A 20,254-nucleotide genomic window follows, 5' to 3' on the forward strand; every position below is an offset into this window, starting at 1 on the left:
TTTACCCGGGCTTGGGACCGGCACTAAGAGTGCACTGGCTTGTGCATCCATAATAGCTGGGTTACTTATGAACAGGTGATTGATTTTATGTATATATATATATAAATAAAAAAAAAATATATAAATTATATATATAAAATAATTAAAGACAATAGTTTTTTGCACACCTGATCATAAGAGTTTTATGTGCTTTTGGAACATTCACATTTAGTTACCATTTGCTGTTATAATGGCCTACACTCTTCTGGAAAGAGGTTCCACTAAATTTTGGGGTGTACATGTGAAGATTTGTGTGCCCATGAGGGTGTTAGTAATGTCAGGTACTGATGTAGGTTGCGGAGCTCTGGGGTACACTCAGCATTCCAATTTATCCCGAAGGTGTTCTGTAGGGTTGAGCTCAAGTCTCTAAAGCAGGTCACAAGATCTTCCTCTCCAACTCATGTAAACCAGATCTTTCAAGAGCTGGGGCACTGGGGCATTGCCATGCTGGAACAGGATTTGAGCATTTGAAGGGAAAAGTTAATGATATATTTATGGACACCATATACAATTGTGTGCCTTAAACTTTGTGGCAACTGTTTGGGAAAGAAGCAGATTTGGCTTTTGTTCATAGAGGGTGTATATAAACAGATTAGATTAGATTCAATTTTGTTATTGTGCAGGGTACATGTACAGAGCCAATGAAATGCAGTTAGCATCTAACCAGAAGTGCATTAGTGGCCTATTTACAATAAATAGATTATAGATTGATATATATCTATATTTTTATTCATCTTTGTGCTTAAAAAATCTACAGTTTTAGTTCGATTTAGATTTATTTCAGTTTCCCAAATAAAGTCATCATGGCGATATCGAATGGTGGTGTTTAGACTCCCCTGAGCTTGAAGACCGCACACATGTCAACAATAACAGAAAGAGTATTGTGCAGACGTTGATTAGAGGCTCTATAATTCTCAACACAACACCGTGCAAGCAAACTGCTGCGATTTATGGAAATGGGGAACCCTTTATTGGAGTGAGCCAATTTATCTGGTTCGCTTTGCACAGTGCTACTCTCTGTTCAAGAGCAAAACAGGCAGCATTGTTAAGAACATTTGCGCGGATGCTTTGGGAATATGAATTAGGTTTAGGTGTAAAAAAGGCCCGATTCACTCCGCTGTACTAGCAGTGAATCCAAATCGCAGTCAGTGGGAAGGACAGGAAGTATTGAAACTGAGGTTTACTGATTTTCTTTTAATAGATAATATTGTTTTGTGTATCTCGTTCAAGTTTTATGACAGTGTACACATGTTTTATTGAACTAAGCATGTCTGGTATGTAATTAAAAAGCGTGCACATGCACGTACGCACACACATTTGAACACACAGTTATGCCCATTAACATTCCCGCATTTTTGCCCAGCAATTTCATGCACGATTTCAGAATCAGCTTTTGAATTCAATTGTTTCTGTGAAGCATTCATTAAAAATTCCTATTTATAAACATTTTATGATTGATATATATTTAGATATTTTGGTTTACAGTCTAGGTGTACTACTATTGTACACAGTCTGTGTTATTTTTTTACAGTCTTAAAACCCAAATGCACAGTGTTGCAACACATCACATTTAGCAATGCCATACAACTTACAGATGCCCCAGAAACTGTGCAGTGCTCACTTAATATCTGACCAATTCTTGTGGTATTACTGTAGTTCCTTTATATTATGGATGGACTAAAGTAGGCCTTATCCTACTTCCTTTTCTACTCTCATAAGGAAGGGTTGTTTAGGGTATCTAGAAGTTCTTGGCTTTTTAAAATGGGCAGATGTCAATTTTCTTTCTCTCCTTATTATTTCTTTTAATTTTGGCCATCTGCAAGGTACCTCCCATCAGCCAGATCTCGCCTATGATATGACAGCTATCGACAATAAAGAACAGTACAAATGAAACACTCAGAGGAAAGATCTATATCTATCTACCTTCTTTCCCATACACAAGCTGACAGAAGCTCATGATTTGTTAATGTTACTTTGATTGACAAGGGAGAGTATTGTGGTATGTACTTCAGAAAACCCACTTATTAAAGTAGAATGTAGTGTAGGCATGACTGGATTTTATTGGCCATGATTAAGTCAGCAGCAACTGTATGAGAATCAATAAAGTCTTAAAGAAGTGCTATAATTATTACTTTATTCAAGCTTCCTACCTGATTTGTCTCTGTGATTGTTACTGTTGCTCAGGAGCCAGTCCTGGGAACTGGGTATGAGGAGAGAGGGTTCCCTGGAAAGGGGTTTTACTGTATCACATATGCACCATGCCATGTACACCATGTACACACACCTAGGGTCAAGTTCGAATAGCCAGTCTACCTACTTGGTGTGGTTTTGGGAGGTGGGAGGAAGTCATGGCACTTGGAGGAACCCCTTGTGAATTTAGGGACAATATGCTGTACATGCCAACAGTAAGGCTCAGGATTGTAGCAGGGACCCCCGAGTTGGACTTTTTTGCCAATATGATGTCCTGCTTTAATAAAAATGATTGTGACTATCGCTACTACTGTTACTACTACTTGTACTACTACTATTATATTTCATTTATATATATATATATATACATTAGGGTTGCACAAGCCAATGCACTCTTCGTGTCGGTCCCAAGCCCGGATAAATGTGGAGGGTTGCGTTAGGAAGGGCATCCGGTGTAAAACATGTGCCAAATCAAATATGCTGATCACGAAAGAGAAATTCATACCAGATCAGTTGAGGCCCGGGTTACCAATGACCGCCACAGGTATCGTTAGTCAACAGGGTACAGGTGGAAATTGGGCTACTGTTGGCCAAAGAAGGAGAAGGAGAGGAGGAAGACTTCTACAGAGAAGCAGGAAAAGGAGAAATGTAGGAGGGTGAAGGTTCAAGTTGGTACTTTAAATGTTGGTACTATGACTGGTAAAGGGAGAGAGTTAGCTGATATGATGAAGAGGAGAAAGGTGGATATTTTGTGTGTTCAGGAGACCAAGTGGAAAGGAAGTAAGGCCAGAAACTTTGGAGGTGGGTTTAAATTGTTCTATCATGGTGTGGATGGAAAGAGAAATGGTGTAGGGGTGATTCTGAAGGAAGAGTGTAGTGGAGGTGAAGAGAGTTTCTGATAGGGTGATGAATTTGAAGCTGGAAGTTGAAGGGATGATAAATGTCATCAGTGCCTATGCTCCACAAGTTGGCTGTGAGATGGAGGAGAAGGAAAGATTCTGGAGTGAATTAGATGAAGTGGTAGATGGTGACCTAGGAATGAAAGATTGGTGATTGGGGCAGACTTTAATGGACATGTAGGTGAAGGGAACAGAGGTGATGAGGAGGTGATGGGTAGGTATGGCTTTAAGGAGAGGAATGTGGAAGGGCAGATGGTGGTAGATTTCCCTAAAAGGATGGAAATGGCAGTGGTGAACACTTATTTTAAGCAAAAGGAGGAGCATAGAGTGACGTATAAGAGTGGAGGAAGGTGCACACAGGTGGACTATGTTCTATGCAGGATATGCAACCTGAAGGAGATTAGAGACTGTAAGGTGTTGGCAGGGGACAGTGTAGCTAGACAGCATCGGATGGTGGTCTGTAGGATGGTTTTGGAGGTGAAGCAGAAGAGAAGAAGAGTGAGGACTGAAAGAAGAATAAGATGGTGAAAACTAAAGGAGGAAGACTGTAGTATGAGGTTCAGGTAAGAGGTCAGACAGGGGCTCGGTGGTGGTGAAGAGGTGCTGGATGATTGGGCAACTACTGCAGGAGTGATGAGGGAGACAACTAGAAAGGTACTTGGTGTGACATCTGGAAATTGAAATAAAGACAAGGAGACATGGTGTTGGAATGAGGAGGTGGAGGAAAGCATAAGGGGAAAGAGGTTGGCAAAACAGAGAGATGTAAAAAGTAGGCAGGTTTACAAGGAGATGCGGCAGCAGGTGAAGAGGGATGTGGCGAAAGCCAAGGAAAAGGCATATGAGGAGCTGTATGAGAGATTGGACACTAAGGAAGGAGAAAAGGATTTATACCGATTGGCCAGACAGAGGGACCGAGCTGGGAAGGATGTGGTGCAAGTTAGAGCAATAAAGAGTGTGTTGAGAATATAGAGGGAGTATTTTGAGCAGCTGATGAACAAGAAAAATGAGAGAGAGAGAAGGTTGGATGATGTGGAGTTGGTGATTTAGGAAGTGGATAGGATTAGTAAGGAGGAAGTGAGAGCAGCAATTTAAAGGATGAAGAGTGAAAAGTCGGTTGGACCAGATGACATACCGGTAGAAGCATGGAGATGTTTAGGGGAGATGGCAGTGGAGTTTTTAACAAGATTGTTTAACAGGATTTTGGAAGGTGAGAAGATGCCTGAGGAATGGAGAAGGAGTGTGCTGGTACCGGTCTTTAAGCATAAGGGAGATGTGCAGACCTGCAGTAACTACAGGGGAATTAAGTTGATCAAGTCACACCATTAGGTTATGGGAAAGAGTAGTGGAAGCCAGGAGAAAAAAGGTGACCGTCTGTGAGCAGCAGTATAGTTTCATGCCGAGGAAGAGCACCACAGACGCATTATTTGCTTTAAGAATGTTGATGGAGAAGTATAGAGAAGGTCAGAAGGAGTTGCATTGTGCCGAGAGAGGAGTTGTTGTATTGTATGAGGGAGTCAGGTGTGTCAGAGAAGTATGTGAGGGTGGTGCAGGTAGTTGGGTTGAAAGAGGCAGATGTAGAGCACGGGGGGTATGGAGACAGATGATATATAAATTTTTCTGAAGCAGTCTCTAGCCAAAAAATTTCCTTTGGGTTTAATAATAAGAGAATAAAGAATAAAGTTCTATCTGGCAGACAGGCAGACATTCATCCCATTGGGAAATCTCTTATCTCACTAATAGTATTACCACCACCACTACTATTATTACTAATAATAATAATTGGTACATACTTGAACCCATAAGAAACAGCACTCATCGTTTACATCAAAGCAAAAATACAATTAGACCAGAACACACATTCAAAAGGGGAACCTAATTCTACATCACAGTTCAGTTGCCCTTGAAATATCTGAGTCTTTAGCAGTGGTGGACAGTAACGGAGTAAATGTAATTCGTTGTACTTAAGTAGCTTATTCGTATATCTGTAATTTTTTTTTTAAGTATTTCCATTTAGGGAGACTTTTACTTTAACTTCAATACATTTCAAAATCAAATATCTTTACAACTTTTTATTCAACTACATTTTGTGAAATCAGTCGTTCCCTTTCATTTATGAGGATAAAAACGTAACTGGTCAATCACGCAACAAGCCACCAATCGGGGTAGAGCGTGCGCTGTTTAGAACTTGTTTTGATTGGCGCTTGGTGGTATCTACTCAACACCATCATACAGTTCAGCATCAGTTCAAAAGCAAGCAGAACATTTAGAGAGGAATAAATAATGGAAGAAACTCCTGACTCAAACTTGACACAACACCTGTGGCTTTATTTGTTTGCTGATGCTAATTTTAATAGACACTGTATCAATCAGTGTTTGACTCATTAATATCCTTCTATTCATAGAATGGTGTGCTAAGAGCAACAATTGAATCTTTTTACATAAACTGAGTTGATATAATCAATAATAAATAAATCATAGTACTTTTGATATTTGAGTACATTTTAAGGCAAGTGCTTTTGTAGTTTTACTCAAGTGAAAGCACTTTTACTGGAGTAATATTTTATCTCCACTTTAACTCAAATACATGGTTTGTGTATTTCGTCCATCACTGATTAGTAGTTTAATGAAGGTTATGAGGGAATTTGCAGAGTAAATGCCTCTATGCAATTTTTCCTTTACTATAGCAGAACAACAACTGAGTGTTATTTTATTCCCTGTTTAGTCTTATTGGTTTATTATAACTAAAATATACCCAGAACTAAATAAACGGTCTGAATGTAATTTTTTTTTATCTGTAAGACGGAATCAGCAGTGGTTAACTCCAAGAGCCGATAAGAGGAAGAAACCTTGACAGAATCCAGATTAAAAGGGAAAACATTCTTTTCGGGCTGCCACTGTTTGGTGGAAATATGTACTTTCTAGTTGTAAAGAGAAAAGTCGAAAATAGAACCAAGGAAACCAGTAAAACATGTATTGAAAGGATGTTCAGTTTGAGTGTATTATGAATTCAAAGGTTAGGATTAGCACATGGGAGTGTTTCTGATTACAGCACAAAGTTAGCTTATGAGTTAGCGATGTAGCAGTGCGTACGGCATCTCGAAACAGCTTCACTAAACTGTGTCACCTCTTTCTTCTCTTGCAACTCTCCCCTCTGTCTTCCTCCCTCCATCCTGTATGTCCCAGGCACTCATCTGCTGAAATCCGCAAGCACTTCGGTGGGCTCAACCATGGCCCTGCTCAGAGCGGCCTGCACCACCGCCACAGCTCCAGCGCCTCTGGATCTGTCTACTTTAACGTTGTGAGTGGTTTCTCTTTCATGTTTGCATCATTTTGCATTTTTGGGTGTTTGGATTTAGAGTTGCGATGTGTCTCAGAAAACTACGTGACTGAAACGTGACACAGTGAAGGAAGCGTGTGAAGGTAAGAGAAAGATGTGGATTGAAAAAAAAATGGGTGTGTGCATATATGTGTACATGAGTAAACATGAGTGCAGGTGTGTGTGTACAAAGGAAGAAGAAAGATGTGGTTAAAAAAAATTTTTTGTGAGTGTAAGCATCTCAGTATGTCTGTGAAAGCTTGTGTGTGTACGCGTGTGTACATGTGTTACTGTGCGTGTGTGTTCATTTCTAACCTGCTTCTAAAAACCTTCTCTGCTGAAAATAGGTCAACTCTATTAGATTGCTCCATCCTCCCTTTTCCTACATCTTACACACACACACACACACACACACACACAGATATACACACACAAAAACTCGTTCATATGGTAAGATTTAGGACGCTGGATGCGTTTTAATTCCATAATCCCTGTCTGTCACACAGGCCTGAAAAGCGATGTCAGTGAGAGGTCATGTAACAGTACGGCAATGATGAAAGTATAGTGTTATTAAGAATTAACAGCACCAGCTTCTGTTCATTTTGTTAGAACATTATTATGTCCATGCTGCTAGTCTTGTTTTAGACGGCTGCCAGATGTTTACATAAATACACATTTTTGTGAAAGACTAGTGTTTGAGTTTTTAAGGCTTATTTTTTCACTTAATTGCTCTAGAGTTATTAACAACATTAAAAACACACAGCTTAGTATTTGATCATTTGAATAAATACTTATTTGATAAGAATTGTTCAATTGCATTAGCACATTTCCATATAAACATACACCATTTTCCTCTTCCTGAAACACAAATTATCACTTTCCAAGTTTGCTTTTTAAAAATCAAGAGTTATAGTCTGATCTCATTTCATCATTTCATCTTCTCCCGCTTATCCGTAATTCGGGTCACAGGGGCAGCAGTCTAAGCAGATTCCTCAGACACTTCTCCGTGTCCAGGGATCGGGCTGTCAAGGCCCCCGCCTTCGACTGCTGCCCAATCCTCTCAGCACCGGTCCCTTACGGTCCCTCCTGCAGGTGGTGAGCCCACGGGAAGGCGGACCCACATCACTCCGACGTCACGGTCCTTGATTTATTTTTCTCGTAAGGGTCCCCTGGAGCATAGAGGGTTAAGGGCCTTGCTCAAGGGCCCAAGAGTGGCAGCTTGGCGATACCGGGGCTTGAACCCCCGACCTTCCGATCGGTAACCCAGCGCCTTAACCGCTGGAGCCACCACTCCCCCTGATCTTAAGTTTGTAATTTGCCGGACCAGGGTTGATTTATTCATTGTTAGAGACTCGAAGCACTTTTGTACGTCGCTCTGGACAAGGGCGTTAGCTAAATGGCGCAAATGTAAATGTATCAGCGGAAAAGTATTGGGACACTAGACTGGTTCTGCCCCAGTGTCTTCTTAATATCTTCTTTTTGTCCCTCTGTAAGAAAACTTATTTCTATCCTTTTCAGGATTCTTGGAATCATTTTTAACCACTTTAGGACCAATAATTTAGTCTTAAAATGCACAAAAAGCACAAGAGGCACTTTGACACTGTTTGCGATCCAACATAAGACTCTGGGCTTGCGACTAGTGCCGAGGTATTACTTTATTTTCAAGTGATCTATTTCCAAATGGAACAGAGGCACATGTATATTCTTTGTTCACTACATGAACGAAAGTAATGGTACACTTGACTTTTTGAGCCATATGTGGTTCTTTCCCAAACTGTTACCACAAAGTCGGAGGCACAAAATTGTACAGGATTTTTTTGGCTGCAGTAGCATTATGCAATACTAGCATGTCAATGCCCTTGTGCACAAATTCAGCTCCTGGAAGATATGCTTAACATGGAATAGAGTGGCAGATTTAGAGTGGTCTGCCATAGAGCTTTAACATCGAATTACTTGAAACCTTTGGAATAAATTGGAACGCTGACTGCACCCCAGGCCTCCTCACCTCGCCTACATTAGTACCTGACTTTACTAATGTCCTTGTGGCTGAATGAGCACAAATCTGCACAAGCATGCTCCAAAATGTAGTGGAACATCTTTCCAGAAGAGTGGAGGTAAATGTAAAATGTAATGTTAAAAAAAAAAAAGCCCATACGTATCGAATTGTCAAGTGTCCACAAACTTTATAGTGTTAATTTAATAATGTGTGTGCTAATATTATACCTTGTGACAACAAGTCACAAGAAAAGGCAGTGTAGCCAGTAATGGTGAATGTGTCCATGGTCATAAACTCCTACCGACACCTACTGGCTACGTCTGCCACTGTGTAGATTATGTGCTTCTGCATTTAACCAGCACTGGTAAAAGGAAGTGGTGATGACATCACATCCTCTTATCAGACATCTAGCGGTATGGTGTGTCGTATAGAGGAAGAGTTGTGAAGAAACAAGCACCCAGGCATTTTGTTTCCGGCATCGCCATTTTGTTCTTTTTGCTGGCAGTGGAGACACCAGGTGAGACTTTATATATTTGAATTTTCAGGGATGCACCTGCTCTTTCAGCTGTGAAGTGTTATGACTTGGAATAGGTAGTAGCTTAACTCTAATCAGTCAGTGTAAACACTTTAATGCAAATTGTTAAAGAACAGGAAGTTGTAATGACAGGTTTGTTGTGTCTGATAGATTTGACGAGTTTTGGCCCAGAACTGAATGTTGTTGGGTTTAATGAAAATGCATATATGAGCTTTTTGCTTAGCATTCCTTTCTTAAGAGAACTGCACAGGCTGTGCAGATGAGCTGTGCAACACTTATTTTGAGTCATGCTGATGATATATCAAGACTGATAATGTGACCAAACTTTGCTGGCTTTGTACACAGGGGCATTGTCATGCTAAAACAGGTTTGGGTTTCCTAGTGAAAGGGAAAATGTAATGCAACTGAACACAAAAACATCCTATACAATTGTGTGTCTACATGGACAAAATTTACTTTTGTCTATGTAGTGTCTAAAAAGATATGCACATGCCTCTGTTCAGTTTTGAAATAGACCATTAATATCTACAGTAATACCTTGGCGCTCATTGCATTCTCGGAACTTGACACAGACTCTCGCGATGAAACCCGTGAACGCTTCAGTCTCACAGTAAATCAGATACACAAAGAGTCTCATGTTAGATCGTTAACAGCACCATAGAGTGCACTCCAAAGTGTTCTCTTCTGTGCTTTCTATGCATTTTAAGACTAAATCATGGGTCATGAAGTGGGTAATCAAGAAGTCTGGAAAGGAAAGCAGTACGTTTTTTACAGAGGGACAAAAGAAGATATTAAGATGAAAAGTGTCAACCTTTACAACAAGGTAAATGTTATTTTATACACTGTATCTGATTACAAGATAGCTTTGTGTGCCTGTCAAAAACATTGTACAATAATAATCATTGTACAATTTGTCAAGCAAAATTTGAAATTGTAGGGAAAATTTATGCCTTTTTATTATTACTTATACAATACAGTACTGTGAAAAAAAAGAAACGGTATTGATGAGGTAGAACTGTATTACAGTATTCCAAGTGCATAATTCCAAAATTGACCGCATTAATATGTATTTCTCAGCTGCATTTGTGATCCATAGAATCAGCCATCTGCAGGGTAAAGTAGTTCCAGCCATGCTGATAAGCTTTATAAATATTATAATGCTGGATCATTCTTAAGAATTGTGGGATTGTTGTACTTATTTAGACAAGTAGCAAACTGGCAACAGAGTACAAACGGTTTCTTTAAAGGATTAGAGCAAATATTACAGAAAGAGCAAAGGAAAGGACATATTACCAAATCTAACACATTTCAACATGGCCTACTGAAATGCTGTTTGAGCCTAGAAAAGCCGCTGGAACAGCTTCATTGCACCTTGGCATAGATTCTCCACATATCTGGAATAGTACTGGCTAGATGAACATCAAAATATTTTCAGCAAGTTATTCACTTATTCACATATTTTGATGATGGTGGTAGAGAGAGCTGTCTAACCCCGCAGCCTTAAAATCTCTCCCAGCTGTTCGAAAGCTGGTGACTGAGAAGGCCAGCGCATATCATTTACATAATTTCCATCCTCATTAAACGATTCAGTGATCCCTCGTGCACGGTGCCATCCAGGAAGATGGCACGCCTGTCACGCTAGAATTCTTTGATCATTGGATAAAGCTGATCGGTCTAAAAACCTTGTGTTCTCTTGCAGTGACTTTACATTTTTAGGTGGACAAGTGAGCAAACTATGACAGCAAGATCACATGAAAGTTTCATCTCTTAAAAAAAGAATGGTGTTTTTTTCTTTAGTCATGTGTGTAGTTTATTCATGTTATCCAGAGGCTTTTGCATGGCCTCAGGCCAACAGTACACCTATTACACAGCTTCATTTATGCCATAAATCGTTTTAGGATCATTTGACTTAATAGATTACAGTTTCATATCCTGTTGTTTAGATAAGCGATCTTCAAAAAAAAATCTAATGAGAGAATTCTAAAACAAATGAGTTCTCGCGTTCGGAACTCTTTTGCTCCCTTTGCTACCAAAGCTTTTGGAAACTCACTTTAAGTTGATGCTTGGATGAATTAATACTCGAGGCGCTGACGCACTGCTAAGTTTGTTCATCAACATGCCTGAGCACCCTCATGATAGAACATGCCCAGCTGTTATTGTTCTGTGTAATAGTTGGATATTACAGAAGGCAGTGCATATTTCCAACAGTGTGGTCGCAGCAGTTACTGTCAGCACAGAAACATTATTTACTGCGTCTCATTTCTTCAGCCTTGTTCTTTTTTTCCCAGTAAGGTTATTGAGTTTGCTGGTCAGCTGCATGTTTTATATACTTTTTTTTTCTTATTAAATACAAAAATACTGCTTTTTATTTTTTGGTTTGAACATCAAATATTCAGGAGACTGGTGACATTATTGCCTGGTGACATGGCTTATCATTTACACTCTAGTGTCCTTCATAAAGAGGGAAGAACTGAGGCTTCAGGCTGCTGTACTTTCTCCATGCGCTGTTATTGCTTATAGGTAATGTTTTGTCTGGAGAAGCTTCCATAGCAGGCGGATAAACAATAACACCGGGGCAAAATGCAGCATGGCACATATTGTTTTCTGTTCAAAACGCAAGGTGAGCATGCCATGCCGAAAAGCAAAATCTTAATCTGCATTGCATTGAACATTGTTAAACTCTTCAAAAACCCATTGCTTTTAGAAGAATGAATCCTGTACTTGGCATCAGAAATGGATATGGATCCACTATTTTTTTGCATTTCTTTTTTATTAGCATGTTGCAGTGGTGCCACACTAAAATGCAATCACTCTGTAATAGCAATGTAAGACTCACTGATTCACAGGGATGCATCGTGTAAACGTTAACAATGTGATTCATTGATTTTAAAAAAGTGTGCATCGGGTACAAGTTAGCATTTGTATCGCGATTCATCATGTTACACATATTTGCATTCTGTAAAAAAAAAAAGATTTATTTATAAATAATTATTAGTAGATGCGCTATTCTTTTATTATTTAGATAGTGACCATTATATTGTGACCAACATTTTATATGTAGATTGATATCGTCGTCTTAAACTCTTTCTCATGCACGTTCTCTCAGCACTACTGCTGCTACGTGTATATGACGTATCTCAACACACGAGACCGAGGTGTATCCTGATAGTCACATAGAATATAGATTAACATGCCAGAGGTAGAGATGCTTCTTCCTGGAGGCAAACCAGAAAAAAATCTGGTTTTATTTAATCTTATTTATTTATTTATTTATTTTGCACTACAAAGGCTTGTTAAAGGGTCATGAGTTTGAAGTCAGAAGAGACTTAAATAAATGTATGATTTGCTCTCTGTCTGAACCATAGAAATAACTATCTGTGCCATGTTGAATTGCAGAGCATCATATTTTTTTCATTGTATTGCATTGAACCTTATTGTGTTTGGTAGTTTGCTATCAAATCTTTGGCTATGCATCGAGATGCGAATCAATCGGCCTCAGATCTCTACTCTGTAATCTAGTTTCAAGGCTAAAATGTACACGGAGGTGTGGTTCCAATTGGGAAAACCTGAAAGTGTTATTTTCCAAGAAATATTGTTGTCCATGCGCATAGTTTCTTACATGCTCATTGTTTCATTATTCCTTTGCTGCAATGATTGTTGAACCCTTAATTTTCAAGCTTTACTACTTGCAGAATTACTGAAAAACCTAGAAATAAATTTGACTACATTCGTATGCCTGTCATGAAGAGTAAACACAATCTGTGCAGATCTATACAAAGAAAGGATCTATTTCCATCTATGTCTACAGTAGATATGCTTGAGAGATGAAATCTTGGTAGTTTTTTTTTCTGTATGCTCAGTATTTTGCAAGTGCTGACCATGCCTTTAGTTAATCGATTGTGGTTTGAAGAGCATTTGCAGAACAGGGGAAGGGAAGTTACGCTCAAGTTCTCTGTGGCTTCTGCTTTGTGTTCGAAGGCTATGGCACTTTTTGCGGAATATTTATGAAAAATGAAATCCCTGAGGAATCAGCAGTTGTGCTTAGGCAGTATATTGATCCAGAGTTTGTGATGTTGACTTTTTTGAAAAGCGTAAATAAAGACAATTAGCTTTGGATGATTGTTTTTGTTCACAATGCATGCACTGCAGAAATGCATTAACTGCTATGTTGTGTTTTATGTGAATGGGTTCGTTCAGCCTCAGACGTATGACGCAGTGGAGCCGTTGGACGTGGAGGAATTTCTGATGACACAGCTGCGCAGTGGAGATGTCGAGCTCATGCAGGAGCTGGGCGAATTCCCTGATGATGACCTGGAGGTGGATTTATTGGACAGGGAATGTCGAACCGCCTACCACTCTGTCCCAGAGGACGGGTAAGTAATGAAATGTTTCATAAAAGTAATATAATGATTAATTAAATAATTACAATGGTAAAGCCTGCGAATCAGGGGCTTCCAATTTTTCCTTTTTTTTTATAGGTTTTATTTATTTATTTATTTTTATTAGAATTGAACGCAAAATCTCACTGTAGCTTCGAAAATAGATTTTGTTTGCTAATATTTTGAAATTTTCCTCAGAGACAGGTTCAATCAATAAAATCAAATTCAGGTGTCCTCCTATCGAAACTAAACAAGCTACTGTTGTCTCAGATCGCATACTTGGATTTTAAAAGCCTCTCATATTGCCTTCAAGTCTACCCCAAGTTCTATTTTGTTATCTCTCTCCACTAGACATTCTAGATTAGTCAATACTTTTAGTATTTTCGGTTTAAAATGCCGCTCATGATACCATGATGACATGATGACAATGACAGCGGAAGGCATTAAAGGGAAACGCAGCATGCCAGAGTGTTTTATCATCACTGTTAAACACATTAACTCTTAGAAAATGCTGAAAAATGTTTTGTCTTTAGCAAACCTAATATAATAAATGCTATTTTTAATCCTTTAGATGTACACAAAGTGCTCAGGCAATGTGTTTATTGCTGTTGCTCCTCCACTTGCATGCAAGTCTTGAGTAAAGTATAAACCAGGCTTCTCTGCTTCACTTCAGTCTGTATTATTCCACACTACGGGTGATTTAATTTTGTCTACAGCAAGCCCTGTCGTGTTATATTTCTTGTGTATCATTCGAGACGGGATGTGACAGCGGAAAGAGACACACCCTTTTCAAACACACCCCCAGACGTTTTTTTGTGAAAAGGTGAAAAGTAAGTTAAACCTTGCCACCAGACTGGCCATTTGGTTTGTACATTACAGTAGTACTAGATTATAAATCTGGAATAAAAAAAAATTACTGAAAAGAGAAAAAAAGTTAATAAAAAAAATTGTTAAGTGTCACAGAAAAGTCATATTAATTTATATCCATGTCCATTTAGGGTCCTCTGTAGTGGTGCAGTTATTAATTATTTTAATAATCGGATATATTACACATTATTCCATCAAATAATCGGATAAGAAGTACTTTTATTAGTTTTTTTTATTAAAGAGCAAAATATACTTAATATACAAGAGAAAATAAGACGGCTCTTTTAAAATGAACGAATAATTTGTTTACTTTTTTTTTTTTTTTTAATTAACATTTTTATTGCTGAAATTACATACAGAAATATCTGTGAAACTAAACCCACTCTTCACAATTACATCAACAATAAATACAAATATATAAATAAAAAAATCATAAATAAATATTTAAAAATCTATTTAAATTTCTTTAAAAAGCTGAACCCACTGTACGGTGTTTTCTTCATGTTTTAGTTTAAAATGATCCCAAACTTTGGAAACTTTCTGCCATTTTCTTTCCTCAGTTTTTTCCTCGCCCCTCGTTTTTTTCTCTCTGTTCCTCAATTTTTTTAATTCTGCAGCATCTTCTGTGTTTACCTGTCCAGAGTGCTCAAGAGTTTAATGAAGCATCGAGGCAAATTATTTATTACTCGAGGAACCGTTTCAGCCTTAAACCTTTGCATTAAAACCTTGTGAATTTCAGCTTTAAACGTTTACTTAAAACACTTTCACATTTGCCTTGTGTTTTTGAACAATCATTTCATTTTTAACTCTCTTGGCTTTTACTGATGTGATTTTACTCCACCCATACTCTAGTGTGCTCTAAACAATAAACCAAAAAGTCAGGGTACTGGGTCTGGGTTCTTATCCAAGTGGAACAATGCTTCAGCTTGTTACTGGTGGAATTTCAGTTTTATGAAGATTCACAGCAAAATGATGTCATAAAATGGGTGCAAACAGAGACGTAAAATTAGTTTTCTTCATTTTATTTGTGATTCTTTTTGATGGGACTGTAGTACTCAGTACAGGCTTACACATTTACAAAATGATGACCTCTTCTTGCTGTACAACATCTCGAACATAAACTTTAACACTAACGTATTTGAAAACATTTTCGTATTAACCTGAAACTGGGTAATATTTAGGGGTTGACAATGGAGGTGGAAAAGTACACAATGGTGCATAAAAATGTAAAATAAAATAATAAATTATCAATTATTGTCTTAAACTTGTATGTGTTTGTTTTGAACTATGGAACAACACAGCAGAGGTCGATTCAAAATCCAGAAGACAATAGATGTTCTAGAGAACGCACTTACTGACCTCTGTATTGAATTGTAAAAGCTGCATCTGTAAACCAGAATGTTACCTACTGCGCTTTTGTTCCACCCTTAACCTGTATTACTTGGGTTCATTTACATTATTGTCATTCTAGTCAACAAGGTTGTAGCTACACAGCTCTATCACATCTATCTGATATGATGTCTAAGCAGCGATTGTTAAGCGACTTTTTTTGGGAGTCTTGCCATCCAGTGAAAAAATCCAGACCCAATGAATGAAAGGAAAGGAAGGAGCTTTTCCGCCAAGTGTTTGAATGATGTTCCCAGGCTAGAATGCTGAGCGCACTGAAATATGGATCAAAATAGCCCTATTTTGCTGAGCAAAAAATTTTTTTTTTTTTATAAATTTGATATGAAAGTACGAGGGAATGTGGATGTTGTAGCTATGGAAGAGGAAATGGCCATCTGATGCCTCAGTAGATAGCTCAATCATTTATTTCATGTGAGTGTGGATGTGCTCAGATGGAGCTGGACATTTAGATTTTTAAAAACGGAATACACAGTTTTGAGGTCTGCGGGTTGTTTGTTGTGATAATGTGCTCTGAGAAACCTAAGAAATGTCTGGCAGCTTCTTTGTGTGTGATCTGGTCAGTATTATTCATACCAGTAGACTACTATTCTAACAGTCAATAAGTAGTACTATAGTCTCTCGCACTGTCTTAAAGTAGCTGCGCTTGCAAGAGGGGATTTTTACAGGAACGAATACAGAAGCTGCTTTTATACAAGAGCAAGTCTGCATGGATGCACTTTCATATTTGCAGACTGCCCACAGCGACATTTGACCCCAAGCCTGCAGTTGAACTCCAGTTAGAGACAGCACATTAATCAGAAGTTCAAGTTGGACCGAAAGTGGAAGTGAAGATGGGACAGCGGGGGAGTTGGGAGAAACGAATACGAGTTCTTTGCATTTTATTAGTATTAATGGTGGATGAAAATGATGTAATAGCAATGTGAATCCGGCCAAATAAAATGAAAAATAAAGAGAAATTGTGCAAATTAACCAGAAAAAATAAAACTGAGGTTGAATTTATTCTTGGCTCAAAAATCCCTGTTCAGGATAAAGGTGTTATAATTGTGGCAAGCTTATGGATTATATAAAGGGTGTGTGGACTAAAAAAAGGACAACATAAGTGTGTTAGTGTTGTGAGCTGCTAAAAAAGCTTCTCTAAGCCCATCCTCTGGAACTGTACAGAAAAAAAACTCACTATTCTTTCAGCTGGTGGTTTACTGAAGGTAGTGGAACGCTGTCTAACAATTGGCTTGAGCATGTGATTTACGTCATTTCTATTACACATTAAAACATTCGCTGAGCCCTTATGCACTGCAGATGTGGGTGTTAGCCTGGAAGAGACCACACCCATCAGGATTGAAGTGTTTCATAGTTTCATCAGGATTGAAATGTTTCAACAATCATAGATCCAGTGATTCGTCCCTCTAAGGGAGAAAATGGACCTAAACAAAATGAACCACTGGTTTTCAGTTTACTTTGGCACTCGTCTTTATGTACCATATCGAGAGAAAGAATAAAGAGCGAGACATGTGTAAGCATTTGTGTTTCTTGTGCGCAGGGTGGAATTAGAGCCCCATGTGAGAGACTGTGTGCAAAGTTACACTCAGCCTTGGCTAGTGGTCAACAGAAGGTGAGCTACTTCGTTGTTAACGTATGTTAAATCACACTTATGTTCCAGGAGAAATTGCTGGTGTCTGTGTCTTATAATGCAATGAAGCTGGTCAAGGTTTAACCGCATATTTATTTTAATGTACAGATGCCAGGGGGATGGATGGAGCGCATACTCTGAGAGGACAGGCTTTCACAAACTACTTCAGAGGCAAACGTTCGAGTCTGATGTCCAACCGGAAAAACAGGAGCAACCGGTAAATGCAATGATTTCTGCTGTTGTTTTGTGTCTGATACCAATTTATTAATGCTGCCTTTATGTAACGTCAGATATGACCACATCTATGAATATATACTCATGTAAACCAATAAAGAGATTGAACATATAGGCAGGGTGTCAGAGAGACATGTAAAAACAGAGAAAGTCCATGAGCTTGAATGAATAGAGGGACAGAACTGGGGAACTTTCCCACAACTCGCTGGCTCTGTACCACCTTTTAATTTGAGGCCAGAACTACAATGAAGCAGACATTTTCATTTAGTTTAAGCCAGTTCCTCTCTGTCTAGCCTCGACTTGCCAAGTCTTAATTATCCAATACAAAGATGCTTGTTTCAAAGCGTGTATTTTTCATGAGCTTGGAACCCGAGTCAGATTTACGGGATTCCCTCTAAGGTTAATTAACAGTCTGATGTGGCTACACTTGGCACACACAGTAGCCCAACTCACAGATATTTAACCTAATAACCACAGTTTGAGAGTGATTCTAATACCAGTTTAGATGTATATTGTTTAGTGTAAACTGTTTTATCATAACAATAACTTGTGTGCGCAAAATTAGTTCCGGTTTGCCATCGAGAGGCTGAACATGAGTGTTCAGAACCCTACTGCATAACTTTGGGATGAACTCTGTGCACCCTCAGCTAAAACCCTTCACCAAAACAACTAAGACCAAGTCAAAAGCTTTCCCAGAAGAATGGACCGTGCAGACCGACTTTGTGTTAATACCCATAGTTTTAAAGTGTGGCCTTCTTTTCTGTTATAATTAACAGCCACTACGTATTTAATCATTCATCAGTCATTCAATATGGTTAACCACTGAAGCATCCAGAGCCTATCCCAGAGAAACAGTAGACATGAGTAGACATGCTGTCAATAACAATATATACAAAATTAAACACAATGATTTGTGAAAATAATCAACAAAGGTGTGTCACCAAATTGTTGTGAGATAATTTTGAATTTATCACAGGAATTAGAAAAAAGGCGCCATCCACACACATTCACACATTTTTTCACACCAAGGGGCAATTTAGCAGGGTCACCCCCACATTTAAACATATTGACCGCAAATAGAGCCGGACTTAAATATCTATTATGTGTGACATAAATAACACCACATGTCCTATCCAAAGCACTGGCCCACAACAAGCAGATATATTTCTCAAGAGCGAATGATGTGCTTTGGAACCCTATGTTTATATCTTGTTCATTTTCTTCTGTATTAATTCAATTATCAGTTTGGGATATACCATACAAGGTGGCATCAAAATTTACTGCAATACAGCTCTCCAAGCGTTCCTGCCACTTCTGGAATGTGTCCTGGAAGTTTTCTTTTTAAAGCGTGGAAAGCACCTTCTGTGATTCGTGCTGGATCTCCATAATGGTTTCACAATGGTGCCTTTTCCGAGCTGGATCTTCATCTATGGGAAGAGGGCGAACCAAATCTGGAGAGTAGGGTGGGTGCAGAAGTGAGATCATGTGGATTGTTCTCCGATGATCATCATGCGCAATTTGGCGAATGGTTTCGACATTTCCGGGGGTTGAGCTCGTTGAAAGGCTTCCTGATCTCTTCCTGATCCAGTGATGTTCTTCCACTCTTAAAGTGCACGTGCCACCTCGAATGACTTGTTGCTGCATCGCCACTTGTCCAACATATGTCATGTCATACAACTCCCTGGCGGATTTGCCCAGTTTTACGCAGAATTTCACATTTGCTATTTGTTCTAACAAAAAATTTGCAGACATGGTTGCTCATAATAGCAACTAGAAACTTTTTGATACCACCGTGTAGTTCAGCATCAGCAAGAAAAACATGGCACTGGGTACAGTGAAGCTTTTTCTGATGTATTTGCATTTTTTTAATGATTTTTTATTTTCATTGTTAAACAGTAAGTTTGTGCTTTTCTTCTTTCATCACGGTAACTTTCTTTGCTGCTTCTCTGATTCGTAGGTGAAGTCTCCGTCTTTGGCAGTGTTATGCGATGACGACAGTGCTCGCACTCTCACCTCCTCTGATTTCGACCTCAGGGGGCTTCAGCCAGACCCTCACCTTGACAACCTTCTACAGTTCAGTAACTTTGAGGACCTCGACCGCATTAACCTTGAAGCCAGACAAAACAACCGCCATCCGGAAGTTTTCGCCCTCTATCCACCTACTGATGAGGTGAGCCATGAGGCATTCTCAACCTTTTAATCAATGATGTTCTCCTCTATAGCAATGTTCTCTATACATGAATCCAGGCTTTTTAAAACTTGTTGTAGCCAGGCAGCTCGTGTAGTGTAAGTACATTGCCTAGGTCCACCACATTTAATTAGTCAATAAGTTCATCAATAAATTCACAGTATTCAAGAATTTGGATTGGACTGATTTTGTATCCCTTTACAGGAAGATGCAGTGGAAATCCGTCCTATTCCTGAGTCTCCGAAGGAGCACATGGGCCTCAGGATCCTAGTGCGATGCCAGAGCATCAAGTAATCCCCCCTTTATTTATTTTATTTTATTTTTTGCTGTAAATGGATTCTTTGATTCAAAGCAATCAAATCTGGCCTTATCACAACTTTTTTCCGCTCATGCCTTTTTGACACACCTGTTGTTGACATCCTGTTATCTATAATAAAACAGTTTAGCTGGTTTCAATATTCTCACCAAATTTCAAAAGCGACCTGTTAGTTTGTATTCATTGCGTATTGTATTGTTTTAGTGAGATTGTATTATCGAGGTGTGTCCGGCTGTGCAACTGTCAGAGTGGTCATGATTT

General features: G+C 38.8%; 1 protein-coding gene across 3 annotated transcripts in view; it reads left to right on the top strand.

The window, feature by feature from the left end:
• The window catches only part of dock8 (dedicator of cytokinesis 8), a 64,156-nt gene that overhangs the window by 9,219 nt on the left and 34,683 nt on the right, over positions 1-20,254 (top strand). The window contains exons 2-7 of one of the 3 annotated variants that reach the window (XM_083553608.1): positions 6,312-6,426; positions 13,173-13,348; positions 17,166-17,237; positions 17,364-17,472; positions 19,447-19,659; positions 19,882-19,967. In XM_083553608.1, coding sequence (XP_083409734.1) covers positions 6,312-6,426; positions 13,173-13,348; positions 17,166-17,237; positions 17,364-17,472; positions 19,447-19,659; positions 19,882-19,967 — 771 coding nt within the window. Of the gene's footprint in view, positions 1-6,311; positions 6,427-8,857; positions 8,958-9,675; positions 9,799-13,172; positions 13,349-17,165; positions 17,238-17,363; positions 17,473-19,446; positions 19,660-19,881; positions 19,968-20,254 lie in introns of those variants that run through there. The other 2 variants (XM_083553610.1, XM_083553609.1) reach the window with 2 other exon arrangements.

This window comes from Silurus aristotelis (genome assembly GCF_946808225.1).
Source record: "Silurus aristotelis genome assembly, chromosome: 11".
NCBI classification, from domain to species: Eukaryota; Metazoa; Chordata; class Actinopteri; order Siluriformes; family Siluridae; genus Silurus; species Silurus aristotelis.